Source organism: Oncorhynchus gorbuscha, linkage group LG19 (genome assembly GCF_021184085.1).
Source record: "Oncorhynchus gorbuscha isolate QuinsamMale2020 ecotype Even-year linkage group LG19, OgorEven_v1.0, whole genome shotgun sequence".
NCBI classification, from domain to species: Eukaryota; Metazoa; Chordata; class Actinopteri; order Salmoniformes; family Salmonidae; genus Oncorhynchus; species Oncorhynchus gorbuscha.
The window spans coordinates 62,667,720-62,685,219 of record NC_060191.1 but is presented as its reverse complement, the minus strand read 5'-3'; the positions used below and the strand labels follow the sequence as shown (position 1 = coordinate 62,685,219).

The window sequence follows — 17,500 nt, the reverse complement described above, 5'->3', positions numbered from 1 at the left end:
CTAACACTAACAGGGTTGTCCAGCTGGTTATAAGACCTGGTGCTAACACTAACAGGGTTGACCAGCTGGTTATAAGACATGGTGTTAACACTAACAGGGTTGACCAGCTGGTTGTAAGACCTGGTGCTGACACTAACAGGGTTGACCAGCTGGTTATAAGACATGGTGTTAACACTAACAGGGTTGACCAGCTGGTTATAAGACATGGTGCTAACACTAACAGGGTTGTCCAGCTGGTTATAAGACATGGTGTTAACACTAACAGGGTTGACCAGCTGGTTATAAGACATGGTGTTAACACTAACAGGGTTGACCAGCTGGTTATAAGACATGCTGCTAACAGTAACAGGGTTGACCAGCTGGTTATAAGACATGGTGTTAACACTAACAGGGTTGACCAGATGGTTATAAGACATGGTGTTAACACTAACAGGGTTGACCAGCTGGTTATAAGACATGGTGCTAACACTAACAGGGTTGACCAGATGGTTATAAGACATGGTGTTAACACTAACAGGGTTGACCAGATGGTTATAAGACATGGTGCTAACAGTAACAGGGTTGACCAGCTGGTTATAAGACATGGTGCTAACAGTAACAGGGTTGTCCAGCTGGTTATAAGACATGGTGCTAACACTAACAGGGTTGACCAGATGGTTATAAGACATGGTGTTAACAGTAACAGGGTTGACCAGCTGGTTATAAGACATGGTGTTAACACTAACAGGGTTGACCAGCTGGTTATAAGACATGGTGCTAACACTAACAGGGTTGACCAGCTGGTTATAAGACATGGTGCTAACACTAACAGGGTTGACCAGCTGGTTATAAGACATGGTGCTAACACTAACAGTAGAGATGATGTAAAATGTTCTTCTTACCTGGACCTGGATGACATACTCTGTGGCCAAGTCCCTCCTAAACACCTGATTGGCTAGCAGAGTTCCATCCCACTCCAGTGTAAACTCTCCACCCTCATTCCCTGATAAGATGCGGAACTCAAAGGGCGGGCCGTTATGGGAGGAGTCCTGGTCTATGACAGACAGCTGCAGAATGCTGGTGCCGATGGGCTTGTTCTCCTGTGATTAGAGAGTTCGAGAAGTGAAATGACATTAGATGCAAGACGGAGTGTGTGTGTGTGTGCTTCTCCTGTAAGAAAGGATATGTGTGTGAATATCTATGTCTATGTGAATGTATGTGTTCATTGGTCATCAGAGTTGTCAATCATGTGAGTAACAGTACCTGTATGACAGTGGTGAGATTGGCCGGGGTGAAAGTAGGCGGACTGTCATTGATGTCTGAGATGTCGATGTTGACCATCACCGTTGACGACATGGGCGGAACACCACTGTCCAGAGCCCTGACCGCCAGAGAGTAACCAGACACCTACAGAATAAAAAAACATGTGAGTTTCCCTTGAAACTTCACGTAGAGAAACTTTTTAATCATTTCATGCCTGATAATGATAATAGGATAGAGAAAATCAAACGCAGCAATTTCCATGCAAATCAAATTCATCACACATTAACCAATGATGACAAGTTCCTAATCAAATATCTTCCTGGATACACATCCTTATAATGCGGTACTCCCTTGAATATCAGCACACTAAACAAGGACCTAAGGGCGCTGATTAAGTGTGTTGTGATTGGTTGTGGGCGCATCCTTTGATCGTCTGAAACACACGACTGTGACTGACACATTCCTGGCGTGTCCTACCAAGCATGCACCCTGGGTTTCTGTCTCTGTCTCTTAGATTTACTCTACACACTAAGAAAAAAGGGTTTCAAAATGGTTCTTCGGCTGTCCCCAAATGAGCAACCTTTTTGGTTCCAGGTAAAACACTTTTGGGTTCCATGTAGAACCCTCTTGTGGAAAGGGTTCTACATGAAACCCAAAAAGGTTCAACCTGGCACCAAAAAGGTTCTACCTGGAACCAAAAAGGGTACTTTAAAGGGTTATTTTTTGGGGACAGCCGAAGAACCCCTTTAGTATCCAGATAGCATCTTTTTTTCTAAGAGAGTACCTGAGGGAACACAGTCTATCTCAGGTAGACAGGATGTTTACTAGCTTAGGGAGTGAACACACACACTCACACACACACACACACACACTCACACATACACGTTATTCCCTACCATGCAAGCTGCAGGGTGTTTCTGTGTGACTCCACATTCTGCTCTGTAATAACAGCCTAACCAAACACAGCAGAAAAATGCAATAACTGAAAACAAAAATAACAATGTCTCACCCTGAGAAATGAAAAAGTAACGTCTCACTCTGAGAAATGAAAAAGTAACGTCTCACTCTGAGAAATGAAAATATAACGTCTCACGCTGAGAAATGAAAAAAATAACGTTTCACTCTGAGAAATGAAAAAATACCGTCTCACTGAGCAATTAAAAAATAACGCCTAACTCTGAGAAATGAAAAAATAACATCTCACTCTGAGAAATAAAAAAATAACGTCTCACTCTGAGAAATAAAAAAATAACGTCTCACGCTGAGAAATGAAGAAATAACGTCTCACGCTGAGAAATGAAAAAGTAATGTCTCACTCTGAGAAATAAAAAAATAACGTCTCACTCTGAGAAATGAAAAAACAACATCTCACTCTGAGAAATGAAAAAATAACAATGTCTCACTCTGAGAAATGAAAAAATAACGTGTCACGCTGAGAAATGAAAAAACAACATCTCACTCTGAGAAATTAAATAATAACGTCTCACACTGAGAAAAAGGAAAAACTAACGTCTCACGCTGAGAAATGAAAAAATAACGTCTCACACTGAGAAATTTAAAAATTACGTCTCACTCAGAAATAAAAAATTACGTCTTACTCTGAGGAATGAAAAAATAACGTCTCATGCTGAGAAATGAAAAAATAACGTCTTACTCTGAGGAATGAAAAAAATAACGTCTCACGCTGAGAAATTTAAAAAATAATGTCTCACTTTGAGAAAAAAAAAAAAAACGTCTCACTCTGAGAAATGAAAAAATAACGTCTCACGCTGAGAAATGAAAAAACAACATCTCACTCTGAGAAATTAAATAATAACGTCTCACACTGAGAAAAAGGAAAAACTAACGTCTCACGCTGAGAAATGAAAAAATAACGTCTCACACTGAGAAATTTAAAAATTACGTCTCACTCAGAAATAAAAAATAACGTCTTACTCTGAGGAATGAAAAAATAACGTCTCATGCTGAGAAATGAAAAAATAACGTCTTACTCTGAGGAATGAAAAAAAAAACGTCTCACGCTGAGAAATTAAAAAAATAATGTCTCACTTTGAGAAAAAAAAAAAAACGTCTCACTCTGAGAAATGAAAAAATAACGTCTCACGCTGAGAAATTTAAAAAATAATGTCTCACTTTGAGAAAAAAAAAAAAAACGTCTCACTCTGAGAAATGAAAAAATAACGTCTCACTCTGAGAAATGAAAAAATAACGTCTCACTCTGAGAAATGAAAAAATAACGTCTCACTCTGAGAAGTGAAAAAATAAAACGTCTCACTCTGAGAAGTGAAGAAAGAAACCCCAATAAACACAGTGCTGATTAGGAGAGAGAGAAAATAACCTGTATGGAAATAGTGGTCGGTGAAGACACACACACACGCACTCGGGGCTGCGCGCTTTCTGATAACCCAAACACACTTTCATCAGCTCTTTGATCCCCCACAAGCCCAGGCGTTTTCTTTGGAGCACGATCAGATCGCTGTCACTGGCCACACTCATGAATTCTTTATGAGGGGAATCAGAAGACACACTCGGAACACTTCAAGCGCTCCGGAGAACAAGACAAACGAGGGAAGAGGAGGGATAGGATGTAATGCCTCCACTCTCTAACTAGAGGAAATGAACAATCTCCTTAAGGGAAATGGTCAGGAGGAGGTACCTAGCTGCAGGGGGATAATGGTGGGAGTGTTTGTGATGGTGATGTTGCGGTGAGCATGTCAGAGACAGTCCTTGTTATTAGTGTTCATGTTGTGGTTGTATTGTCCATAGTGTTGGTTTATTTCTGTGTGTGTTTACCTGCGTCTGTGTGTTTACCTGTGTGTGTGTTTGTCTTTGCCTGTGTGTGTGTGTACTTGCATTTGTGTGTACCTGTGTGTGTGTGTGTGTGTGTGTGTGTGTGTGTGTGTGTGTGTGTGTGTGTGTGTGTGTGTGTGTGTGTGTGTGTGTGTGTGTGTGTGTGTGTGTGTGTGTGTGTGTGTGTGTGTGTGTGTGTGTGTGTGTGTGTGTGTGTGTGTGTGCTCACCATCTCTCTGTCCAGCTGTTTGTTGACCTTCACCATGCCAGAGAGAGGGTCTATGAAGAACTGGTTCTCTCTGTCACCACTGACGATGGAGTAGAGGATATCACCATTCACCTGACTGTCTACGTCCTCAGCTGTCAGCTAGAGGAGGAGGAGATGGGGTTAGAAAGAGACTCTCCAACACACACACACAAACATACACAGAGTGATGGTTAGTGTTTCCTTGAGTACCCCCATTCAGTTGAACTTATTGGATGCATCCCAGAATGAGCACACTTGACCTAATTAATTAAGGGCTTGATGATTAGTTCAGATTGAATCAGGTGTGTTTGTACCAGAAAAGTCCAAATGAGTTCAACCTGACTGTGGGTGCTCCTGGAGAGGTCTGGGAAACACAGCTGAACTAGTCCAGGTTAAAGAGACGGGTGCTCCTGGAGAGGTCTGGGAAACACAGCTGAACTAGTCCAGGTTAAAGAGACTGGGGTGCTCCTGGAGAGGTCTGGGAAACACAGCTGAACTAGTCCAGGTTAAAGAGACTGGGGTGCTCCTGGAGAGGTCTGGGAAACACAGCTGAAATAGTCCAGGTTAAAGAGACTGGGGTGCTCCTGGAGGGGTCTGGGAAACACAGCTGAACTAGTCCAGGTTAAAGAGACTGGGGTGCTCCTGGAGGGGTCTGGGAAACACAGCTGAACTAGTCCAGGTTAAAGAGACTGGGGTGCTCCTGGAGGGGTCTGGGAAACACAGCTGAACTAGTCCAGGTTAAAGAGACTGGGGTGCTCCTGGAGGGGTCTGGGAAACACAGCTGAACTAGTCCAGGTTAAAGAGACTGGGGTGCTCCTGGAGACGTCTGGGAAACACAGCTGAACTAGTCCAGGTTAAAGAGACTGGGGTGCTCCTGGAGAGGTCTGGGAAACACAGCTGAACTAGTCCAGGTTAAAGAGACTGGGGTGCTCCTGGAGAGGTCTGGGAAAAACACATCTGAACTAGTCCAGTTTAAAGAGACCGGGGTGCTCCTGGAGAGAAATGGGAAACACAGCTGAACTAGTCCAGGTTAAAGAGACTGGGGTGCTCCTGGAGGGGTCTGGGAAACACAGCTGAACCAGTCCAGGTTAAAGAGACTGGGGTGCTCCTGGAGAGGTGTGACAAACACAGCTGAACTAGTCCAGGTTAAAGAGACTGGGGTGCTCCAGGAGGGGTCTGGGAAACACAGCTGAACCAGTCCAGGTTAAAGAGACAGGGGTGCTCCTGGAGGGGTCTGGGAAACACAGCTGAACCAGTCCAGGTTAAAGAGACTGGGGTGCTCCTGGAGAGGTGTGAAAAACACAGCTGAACTAGTCCAGGTTAAAGAGACTGGGGTGCTCCTGGAGAGGTCTGGGAAACACAGCTGAACCAGTCCAGGTTAAAGAGACTGGGGTGCTCCTGGAGAGGTCTGGGAAACACAGCTGAACCAGTCCAGGTTAAAGAGACTGGGGTGCTCCTGGAGAGGTCTGGGAAACACAGCTGAACCAGTCCAGGTTAAAGAGACTGGGGTGCTCCTGGAGAGGTCTGGGAAACACAGCTGAACCAGTCCAGGTTAAAGAGACTGGGGTGCTCCTGGAGAGGTCTGGGAAACACAGCTGAACCAGTCCAGGTTAAAGAGCCAACAAGACATACTGTACCTTGACAACGGACTCTCCGATGGTTGCGTCCTCGGATACGACGGTAGTGTAGACGTCTCGGCTGAACATGGGTGCATTGTCGTTGACATCCGTCAAGTTGATGTTTACCATGGTTACGGCGCTTAGGGGCGGTTTTCCACCATCTCTGGCCTCCACAGTAAGGAAGTAGTCTTTACACATCTCAAAGTCCAGAGGCTTGGACACAGCGATGGCACCTGGTACAAAGAGGGTGGAAGGTCAATAGGTACTGTAGGTAGGGAACCTACTTCAAACGCCATGTAGAAGTCTGTAACACGAATTTGCAAACATAGACATACAGTACCAGTCAAATGTTTGGACACACCTACTCATTCAAGGGTTTTCTTTATTTTTACAATTTTCTACATTGTAGAATAATATTGAAGACATCAACACTATGAAATAACACATATGGAATCATGTAATAACCAAAAAATTGTTAAACCAATCAAAATATATTTTATATTTGAGATTCTTCAAAGTAGCCACCCTTTGCCTTGATGACAGCTTTGCCCACTCTTGGCATTCTGTCAACCAGCTTCATGAGGAATGCTTTTGAACAGTCTGGAAGGAGTTCCCACTTGCTGAGATCTTGTTGGCTGCTTTTCCTTCACTCTGCGGTCCAACTCATCACAAACCATCTCAATTGGGTTGAGGTCAGGTGATTGTGGAGGCCAGGTCATCTGATACAGCATTCCATCACTCTCCTTCTTGGTCAAATAGCCCTTACACAGCCTGGAAGTGTGTTGGGTCATTTTCCTGTTGAAAAACAAATGATAGTCCCACTAAGCACAAACCAGATGGGATGGTGTATCGCTGCAGAATGCTGTGGCAGCCATGTTGGTTAACTGTGCCTTGATTTCTAAATAAATCACTGACAATGTCATCAGCAAAGCACCCCACACCATTACACCTCCTCCTCCATGCTTAACGGTGGGAACCACACATGCGGAGATCATCCGTTCACCTACTCTGCGTCTCACAAAGAAATAGCGGTTGGAACCAAAAATCTCAAATTTGGACTCATCAGACGAAAGGATAGATTTCCACCGATCTAATGTCCGTTGCTCGTGTTTCTTGGCATGTGTTTCTTAGTGTTTCTTCTTCTTGTTGGTGTAGTGGTTTCTTTGCAGTAATTCGACCATGAAGGCCTGATCCACTCAGTCTCCACTGAACAGTTGATGTTGAGATGTGTCTGTTACTTGAACTCCGTGAAGCATTTATTTGGGCTGCAATTTCTGAGGCAGGTAACTCTACTGAACTTATCCTCTGCAGCAGAGGTAACTCTGGGTCAGAGCGCTTGATGGTTTTTGAGACTACACTTGAAGAAACAGTCAAAGATCTTAAAATGTTCCAGATTAACTGACCTTCATGTCTTAAAGTAATAATGGACTGTCGTTTTTCTTTGCTTACTTGAGCTGTTCTTGCCATAATATGGACTTGGCCTTTCACCAAATAGGGCTATCTTCTGTATACCACCCCTGACTAATCAAAACACTACTGATTGTCTCAAACACATTAACCTTAAGAAGGAAAGAAATTCCACAAATGAACTTTTAACAAGGCAAACCTGTTAATTGAAATGCATTCCAGGTGACCTCCTTATGTAGCCGGTTGAAAAAATCCCAAGAGTGTGCAAAGCTGTCAACAAGTCAAAGGGTGGCTACTTCAACAATCTCAAATATAATTTTTTATTTTATTTGTTTAACACTTTCTTGGTTACTACATGATTCCATATGTGTTATTTCATAGTTTTGATGCCTTCACTATTATTCTACAATGAGGAAAATAATAAAAATAAAGAAAAACCCTGGAATGAGTAAGTTTTACTGGTACTGTACATACATTTCAACTTTATATTCTGCATATGGGAACTCACCAGTGACGGGGTGTATGTGGAACTTTCCGTGCTCGTTGCCTGAGCGGATACTATACGTGATCTCAGCGTTGGTTCCAATGTCCTTACTGGCTGCGTACACTCTCAGCACCTCCGTCCCTAACCCCACGTCCTCTGGCACGGTGGCGAGGTGGTCACGCCGCTCAAACACCGGCGGGTTGTCATTGATGTCCAGGACTGTGACGGTTACGTTGACCAGGGAGGACAGACGGACCGGAGAGCCCTGGTCGGACGCTCTGACCGTGATCATGTAGGACGGTTGCTGTTCGCGGTCCAGGATACTCTCCAGGACCACGATGCCAGAAGATTTGTCGATGGAGAAGAAGCCGCCGGCAGAGTCGGCCAGAGAATATACCACCTTACGACTGACACCTGGAGAGAGCGGAGAGGGATATTAGAACAATCTTTCATTAATAAATTATTTCATTTATTGATTGCGGTCTGTGCTTGTGTGTTTTGAGAGTTGAGATATCAGAAAACAGACAGTAGAAAGAGAGAGAGCAAGAGAGAGTGATAGAGAAAAGAGAGAAAGAGAGAGAGTGCTATTGAAAATTAAAATGCAAAGAGAGATAGAGAGGTTGACTCCAGTTCAAACATGAATCTCTCCTCCCTGATACCCTCTCTCTCTCTCTCTCTCTCTCCCTCTCTGTCTCTCTCTGTCTCTCTCTGTCTCTCTCCCTCCCGCTCTCTCTCTCTGTCTCTCTCCCTCCCGCTCTCTCTCTCTGTCTCTCTCTGTCTCTCTCCCTCCCGCTCTCTCTCTCTGTCTCTCTCTCTCTCTGTCTCTCTCTGTCTCTCTGTCTCTGTCTCTCTCCCTCCAGCTCTCTCTCTCTGTCTCTCTCTGTCTCTCTCCCTCCCGCTCTCTCTCTGTCTCTCTCCCTCTCCCTCTCTCTCTCCCTCTCTCTCTCTCCCTCTCTCTCCCTCTCTAACTCTCTGTCTCTCTCTCTCTCTAACACTGTCTCTCTCTCTCTCCCTCTCTCTGTCTCTCACTCTCTAACTCTCTGTCTCTCTCTCTCTAACTCTCTGTCCTTCTCTCTCTCTGTCTCTGTCCTTCTCTCTCTCTCCCTCTCTCTCCCTCTCTCTCTCTAACTCTCTCTCCTCCCTGATACCCCGTCTCTCTCCTCCCTGATACCCCGTCTCTCTCTCTCTCTCTGCTCCTGATACCCCTTCTCTCTCTCTCTCTCTCTCTCTCTCTCTCTCTCTCTCTCTCTCTCTCTCTCTCTCTCTCCCTCCCTGATACCCCTTCTCTCTCTCTCTCTCTCTCTCCTCCCTGAAACCCTTTCTCTCTCTCTCTCTCTCTTCCTCACTCTCTCTCCACCCCACACATCAAAGGACATTTGAAATGTCTTTATTGTTTTGAAACTTCTGTATGTGTAACATTTACTGTTAATATGTTATTGTTTATTTCAATTTTGTCTATTATTTACTTTAATTGTTTTAGCAATGTTAACATATGTTTCCCATGCAATAAAGCCCTTGAATTGAATTGAGAGAGGGAGACGGAGAGAGAGACAGAGACAGAGACAGAGACAGAGACAGAGAGTGAGGGAGAAACAGAGCGGAGAATATTCCATTCCTACCTTCATCAGGGTCGATGGCCTGTATGCGTGTAAGCAGGGCTTTGGTGGATGTGTCTTCATACACACTGGCAGTGTAGTGGGGGGCAGAGAACGCAGGAGGGTTGTCATTCACATCCAACAGTGTCAGGTGGACCTCTGCACGACAGAACCGACCACCACCGTCTGTCGCCCGGGCAACCAGTCTGTACACAGGGTCTTCTCCCTGTCCAGAGCCTGGGCGGTCTTAAGTTCGCCTGAACAGAAAAAGAGGAGAGACGGGTTAAGATCACACACACATCAACTTCATTGGTAAACCTCGTACAAAGTAAAGGTAGTGTACCAGTGTCTGGGTCGATGCTGAAGTCTTCAGAGCCCGGTCCATGTAGAGAGTACTGGATCCAAGCACTGACCCCTACATCAGCATCGCTGGCCCCAACCCCCACTATCACTCTGTTGACTGGGATATCCTCTGGGACCGAGGCTGTGTACAGAGCCTGCACACACAACAAGATAGCATCAACCCCCACAACACTCATAATGCATAGCATTACACACACAACAAGATAGCATCAACCCCCACAACACTCATAATGCATAGCATTACACACACAACAAGATAGCATCAACCCCCACAACACTCATAATGCATAGCATTACACACACAACAAGATAGCATCAACCCCCACAACACTCATAATGCATAGCATTACACACACAACAAGATAGCATCAACCCCCACAACACTCATAATACATAACATTTACACACAACTAGATAGCATCAACCCCCACAACACTCATAATGCATAGCATTACACACACAACAAGATAGCATCAACCCCCACAACACTCATAATGCATAGCATTACACACACAACAAGATAGCATCAACCCCACAACACTCATAATGCATAGCATTACACACACAACAAGATAGCATCAACCCCCACAACACTCATAATGCATAGCATTACACACACAACAAGATAGCATCAACCCCCACAACACTCATAATGCATAGCATTACACACACAACAAGATAGCATCAACCCCCACAACACTCATAATGCATAGCATTACACACACAACAAGATAGCATCAACCCCCACAACACTCATAATGCATAGCATTACACACACAACAAGATAGCATCAACCCCCACAACACTCATAATGCATAGCATTACACACACAACAAGATAGCATCAACCCCCACAACACTCATAATGCATAGCATTACACACACAACAAGATAGCATCAACCCCCACAACACTCATAATGCATAGCATTACACACACACAAGATAGCATCAACACCCCACAACACTCATAATGCATAGCAGGAACACACACAACAAGATAGCATCAACCCCCACAACACTCATAATGCATAGCATTACACACACAGCAAGAACATACTACAACAGTCATAATTCATTTATCCAGAGACAACGCAAATATAGGCTACTGACATCAAACCACCACAACAGTCATAATACATAACATTTACACACAACTAGAACATACTTACAACAGTCATAATACATAACATTTACACACAACTAGAACATACTTACAACAGTCATAATACATAACATTTACACACAACTAGAACATACTTACAACACTCATAATACATAACATTTACACACAAGGAACTAGAACATACTTACAACAGTCATAATACATAACATTTACACACAACTAGAACATACTTACAACAGTCATAATACATAACATTTACATACACAACTAGAACATACTTACAACAGTCATAATACATAACATTTACACACAACTAGAACATACTTACAACAGTCATAATACATAACATTTACACACAACTAGAACATACTTACAACAGTCATAATACATAACATTTACACACAACTAGAACATACTTACAACAGTCATAATACATAACATTTACACACAACTAGAACATACTTACAACACTCATAATACATAACATTTACACACAACTAGAACATACTTACAACAGAACATAATACATAACATTTACACACAACTAGAACATACTTACAACAGTCATAAGACATAACATTTACACACAACTAGAACATACTTACAACAGTCATAATACATAACATTTACACACAACTAGAACATACTTACAACAGTCATAATACATAACATTTAGAACATACTTACAACAGTCATAATACATAACAGATTTACACAGGAAACTAGAACATACTTACAACACTCATAATACATAACATTTACACACAACTAGAACATACTTACAACAGTCATAATACATAACATTTACACACAACTTTCACATACTAACATCAAGAAGTTTCTTAACATATTCAGCAAACACACTGCTCAAACAGACACAACCACAGCTACATATCACCAGACCTCACACAGGAACACAGAGACACAATCACAGCTACATATCACCAGACCTCACACAGGAACACAGAGACACAACCACAGCTACATATCACCAGACCTCACACAGGAACACAGACACAACCACAGCTACATATCACCAGACCTCACACAGGAACACAGACACAACCACAGCTACATATCACCAGACCTCACACAGGAACACAGACACAACCACAGCTACATATCACCAGACCTCACACAGGAACACAGAGACACAACCACAGCTACATATCACCAGACCTCACACAGGAACACAGAGACACAACCACAGCTACATATCACCAGACCTCACACAGGAACACAGAGACACAACCACAGCTACATATCACCAGACCTCACACAGGAACACAGAGACACAACCACAGCTACATATCACCAGACCTCACACAGGAACACAGACACAACCACAGCTACATATCACCAGACCTCACACAGGAACACAGACACAACCACAGCTACATATCACCAGACCTCACACAGGAACACAGACACAACCACAGCTACATATCACCAGACCTCACACAGGAACACAGACACAACCACAGCTACATATCACCAGACCTCACACAGGAACACAGAGACACAACCACAGCTACATATCACCAGACCTCACACAGGAACACAGACACAACCACAGCTACATATCACCAGACCTCACACAGGAACACAGAGACACAACCACAGCTACATATCACCAGACCTCACACAGGAACACAGACACAACCACAGCTACATATCACCAGACCTCACACAGGAACACAGAGACACAACCACAGCTACATATCACCAGACCTCACACAGGAACACAGAGACACAACCACAGCTACATATCACCAGACCTCACACAGGAACACACAGACACAACCACAGCTACATATCACCAGACCTCACACTGCTGAAACAGACACAACCACAGCTACATATCACCAGACCTCACACAGGAACACAGAGACACAACCACAGCTACATATCACCAGACCTCACACAGGAACACAGACACAACCACAGCTACATATCACCAGACCTCACACAGGAACACAGAGACACAACCACAGCTACATATCACCAGACCTCACACAGGAACACAGAGACACAACCACAGCTACATATCACAAGACCTCACACAGGAACACAGAGACACAACCACAGCTACATATCACAAGACCTCACACAGGAACACAGAGACACAACCACAGCTACATATCACCAGACCTCACACAGGAACACAGAGACACAACCACAGCTACATATCACCAGACCTCACACAGGAACACAGAGACACAACCACAGCTACATATCACCAGACCTCACACAGGAACACAGAGACACAACCACAGCTACATATCACCAGACCTCACACAGGAACACAGAGACACAACCACAGCTACATATCACCAGACCTCACACAGGAACACAGAGACACAACCACAGCTACATATCACCAGACCTCACACAGGAACACAGAGACACAACCACAGCTACATATCACCAGACCTCACACAGGAACACAGAGACACAACCACAGCTACATATCACCAGACCTCACACAGGAACACAGAGACACAACCACAGCTACATATCACCAGACCTCACACAGGAACACAGAGACACAACCACAGCTACATATCACCAGACCTCACACAGGAACACAGAGACACAACCACAGCTACATATCACCAGACCTCACACAGGAACAGAGACACAACCACAGCTACATATCACCAGACCTCACACAGGAACACAGAGACACAACCACAGCTACATATCACCAGACCTCACACAGGAACACAGAGACACAACCACAGCTACATATCACCAGACCTCACACAGGAACACAGAGACACAACCACAGCTACATATCACCAGACCTCACACAGGAACACAGAGACACAACCACAGCTACATATCACCAGACCTCACACAGGAACACAGACACAACCACAGCTACATATCACCAGACCTCACACAGGAACACACAGACACAACCACAGCTACATATCACCAGACCTCACACAGGAACAGAGACACAACCACAGCTACATATCACAAGACCTCACACAGGAACACAGAGACACAACCACAGCTACATATCACCAGACCTCACACAGGAACACAGAGACACAACCACAGCTACATATGTAGTCCACTTGTCATTCCAATCTCCTTTGCATTAGCGTAGCCTCTTCTGTAGCCTGTCAACTATGTGTCTGTTTATCCCTGTTCTCTCCTCTCTGCACAGACCATACAAACGCTCCACACCGCGTGGCCGCGGCCACCCTAATCTGGTGGTCCCAGCGCGCACGACCCACGTGGAGTTCCAGGTCTCCGGTAGCCTCTGGAACTGCTGATCTGCGGTCAACAAGGCAGAGTTCATCTCAGCCTATGCCTCCCTCCAGTCCCTCGACTTCTTGGCACTAACGGAAACATGGATCACCACAGACAACACTGCTACTCCTACTGCTCTCTCTTCGTCCGCCCTTGTGTTCTCGCACACCCCGAGAGCTTCTGGTCAGCGGGGTGTTGGCACCGGGATCCTCATCTCTCCCAAGTGGTCATTCTCTCTTTCTCCCCTTACCCATCTGTCTATCGCCTCCTTTGAATTCCATGCTGTCACAGTTACCAGCCCTTTCAAGCTTAACATCCTTATCATTTATCGCCCTCCAGGTTCCCTCGGAGAGTTCATCAATGAGCTTGATGCCTTGATAAGCTCCTTTCCTGAGGACGGCTCACCTCTCACAGTTCTGGGCGACTTTAACCTCCCCACGTCTACCTTTGACTCATTCCTCTCTGCCTCCTTCTTTCCACTCCTCTCCTCTTTTGACCTCACCCTCTCACCTTCCCCCCCTACTCACAAGGCAGGCAATACACTCGACCTCATCTTTACTAGATGCTGTTCTTCCACTAACCTCATTGCAACTCCCCTCCAAGTCTCCGACCACTACCTTGTATCCTTTTCCCTCTCGCTCTCATCCAACACCTCCCACACTGCCCCTACTCGGATGGTATCGCGCCGTCCCAACCTTCGCTCTCTCTCCCCGCTACTCTCTCCTCTTCCATCCTATCATCTCTTCCCTCCGCTCAAACCTTCTCCAACCTATCTCCTGATTCTGCCTCCTCAACCCTCCTCCCTCCTCTCTGCATCCTTTGACTCTCTATGTCCCCTATCCTCCAGGCCGGCTCGGTCCTCCCCTCCCGCTCCGTGGCTCGATGACTCATTGCGAGCTCACAGAACAGGGCTCCGGGCAGCCGAGCGGAAATGGAGGAAAACTCGCCTCCCTGCGGACCTGGCATCCTTTCACTCCCTCCTCTCTACATTTTCCTCCTCTGTCTCTGCTGCTAAAGCCACTTTCTACCACGCTAAATTCCAAGCATCTGCCTCTAACCCTAGGAAGCTCTTTGCCACCTTCTCCTCCCTCCTGAATCCTCCTCCCCCTCCCCCCTCTCTGCAGACGACTTCGTCAACCATTTTGAAAAGAAGGTCGACGACATCCGATCCTCATTTGCTAAGTCAAACGACACCGCTGGTTCTGCTCACACTGCCCTACCCTGTGCTCTGACCTCTTTCTCCCCTCTCTCTCCAGATGAAATCTCGCGTCTTGTGACGGCCGGCCGCCCAACAACCTGCCCCCTTGACCCTATCCCCTCCCCTCTTCTCCAGACCATTTCCGGAGACCTTCTCCCTTACCTCACCTCGCTCATCAACTCATCACTGACCGCTGGCTACGTCCCTTCCGTCTTCAAGAGAGCGAGAGTTTCACCCCTTCTGAAAAAACCTACACTCGATCCCTCCGATGTCAACAATTACAGACCAGTATCCCTTCTTTCTTTTCTCTCCAAAACTCTTGAACGTGCCGTCCTTGGCCAGCTCTCCCGCTATCTCTCTCTGAATGACCTTCTTGATCCAAATCAGTCAGGTTTCAAGACTAGTCATTCAACTGAGATTGCTCTCCTCTGTATCACGGAGGCGCTCCGCACTGCTAAAGCTAACTCTCTCTCCTCTGCTCTCATCCTTCTAGATCTATCGGCTGCCTTCGATACTGTGAACCATCAGATCCTCCTCTCCACCCTCTCCGAGTTGGGCATCTCCGGCGCGGCCCACGCTTGGATTGCGTCCTACCTGACAGGTCGCTCCTACCAGGTGGCGTGGCGAGAATCTGTCTCCTCACCACGCGCTCTCACCACTGGTGTCCCCCAGGGCTCTGTTCTAGGCCCTCTCCTATTCTCGCTATACACCAAGTCACTTGGCTCTGTCATAACCTCACATGGTCTCTCCTATCATTGCTATGCAGACGACACACAACTAATCTTCTCCTTTCCCCCTTCTGATGACCAGGTGGTGAATCGCATCTCTGCATGTCTGGCAGACATATCAGTGTGGATGACGGATCACCACCTCAAGCTGAACCTCGGCAAGACGGAGCTGCTCTTCCTCCCGGGGAAGGACTGCCCGTTCCATGATCTCGCCATCACGGTTGACAACTCCATTGTGTCCTCCTCCCAGAGTGCTAAGAACCTTGGTGTGATCCTGGACAACATCCTGTCGTTCTCAACCAACATCAAGGCGGTGGCCCGTTCCTGTAGGTTCATGCTCTACAACATCCGCAGAGTACGACCCTGCCTCACACAGGAAGCGGCGCAGGTCCTAATCCAGGCACTTGTCATCTCCCGTCTGGATTACTGCAACTCGCTGTTGGCTGGGCTCCCTGCCTGTGCCATTAAACCCCTTCAACTCATCCAGAACACCGCAGCCCGTCTGGTGTTCAACCTTCCCAAGTTCTCTCACGTCACCCCGCTCCTCCGTTCTCTCCACTGGCTTCCAGTTGAAGCTCGCATCCGCTACAAGACCATGGTGCTTGCCTACGGAGCTGTGAGGGGAACGGCACCTCAGTACCTCCAGGCTCTGATCAGGCCCTACACCCAAACAAGGGCACTGCATTCATCCACCTCTGGCCTGCTCGCCTCCCTACCACTGAGGAAGTACAGCTCCCGCTCAGCCCAGTCAAAACTGTTCGCTGCTCTGGCCCCCCAATGGTGGAACAGGACGACGCCAGGACAGCGGAGTCAATCACCACCTTCCGGAGACACCTGAAACCCCACCTCTTTAAGGAATACCTAGGATAGGATAAGTTTTCCCCCCCCTTTAAGATTTAGATGCACTATTGTAAAGTGACTGTTCCACTGGATGTCATAAGGTGAATGCACCAATTTGTAAGTCGCTCTGGATAAGAGCGTCTGCTAAATGACTTAAATGTAAATGTAATGTAAATATATCACCAGACCTCACACAGGAACACAGAGACATAAAAACACACTCTAAACGATCCAGTCTAAAATACACAGTTCTTGTCTACAGTAAAATAACAGACCCTGCAGAATCTGGTAACAGAACCAACAGAAGCAAACAAAACTATTAAATATCAGTTATGACTGAGGCTTGAACATAAAACACAAATACATATAAGACAAATGGAATTCAACTGTAAAGTCACATTTCTGGGCCCGGTATGAGACAGCTTACACTAAACAGTAAACACCTACGATAATCAATACCAAATGTATCACTATATTGTTGGAAACGATGTCATTCAGAAAACAGATTACAATAATGACCAATAAACATAAACATGTTAAATGCAGTAGTGTACAGATGGAACAGTCTGTAAATAAAGAGTGTGACTGACCTGGTCACAG

The 17,500-nt window shown here is 45.7% G+C and overlaps 1 protein-coding gene across 1 annotated transcript in view; it reads right to left on the bottom strand.

Annotated features, from left to right (window-relative positions):
- The window catches only part of LOC124006375 (protocadherin Fat 3-like), a 378,106-nt gene that overhangs the window by 42,973 nt on the left and 317,633 nt on the right, over positions 1-17,500 (bottom strand). The window contains 9 exon segments of the mRNA XM_046316357.1: positions 882-1,079; positions 1,243-1,386; positions 4,262-4,399; positions 5,917-6,131; positions 7,814-8,203; positions 9,409-9,609; positions 9,612-9,641; positions 9,728-9,881; positions 17,491-17,500. The exon segment at positions 17,491-17,500 is cut by the window's right edge and continues 187 nt beyond it. Coding sequence (XP_046172313.1) covers positions 882-1,079; positions 1,243-1,386; positions 4,262-4,399; positions 5,917-6,131; positions 7,814-8,203; positions 9,409-9,609; positions 9,612-9,641; positions 9,728-9,881; positions 17,491-17,500 — 1,480 coding nt within the window.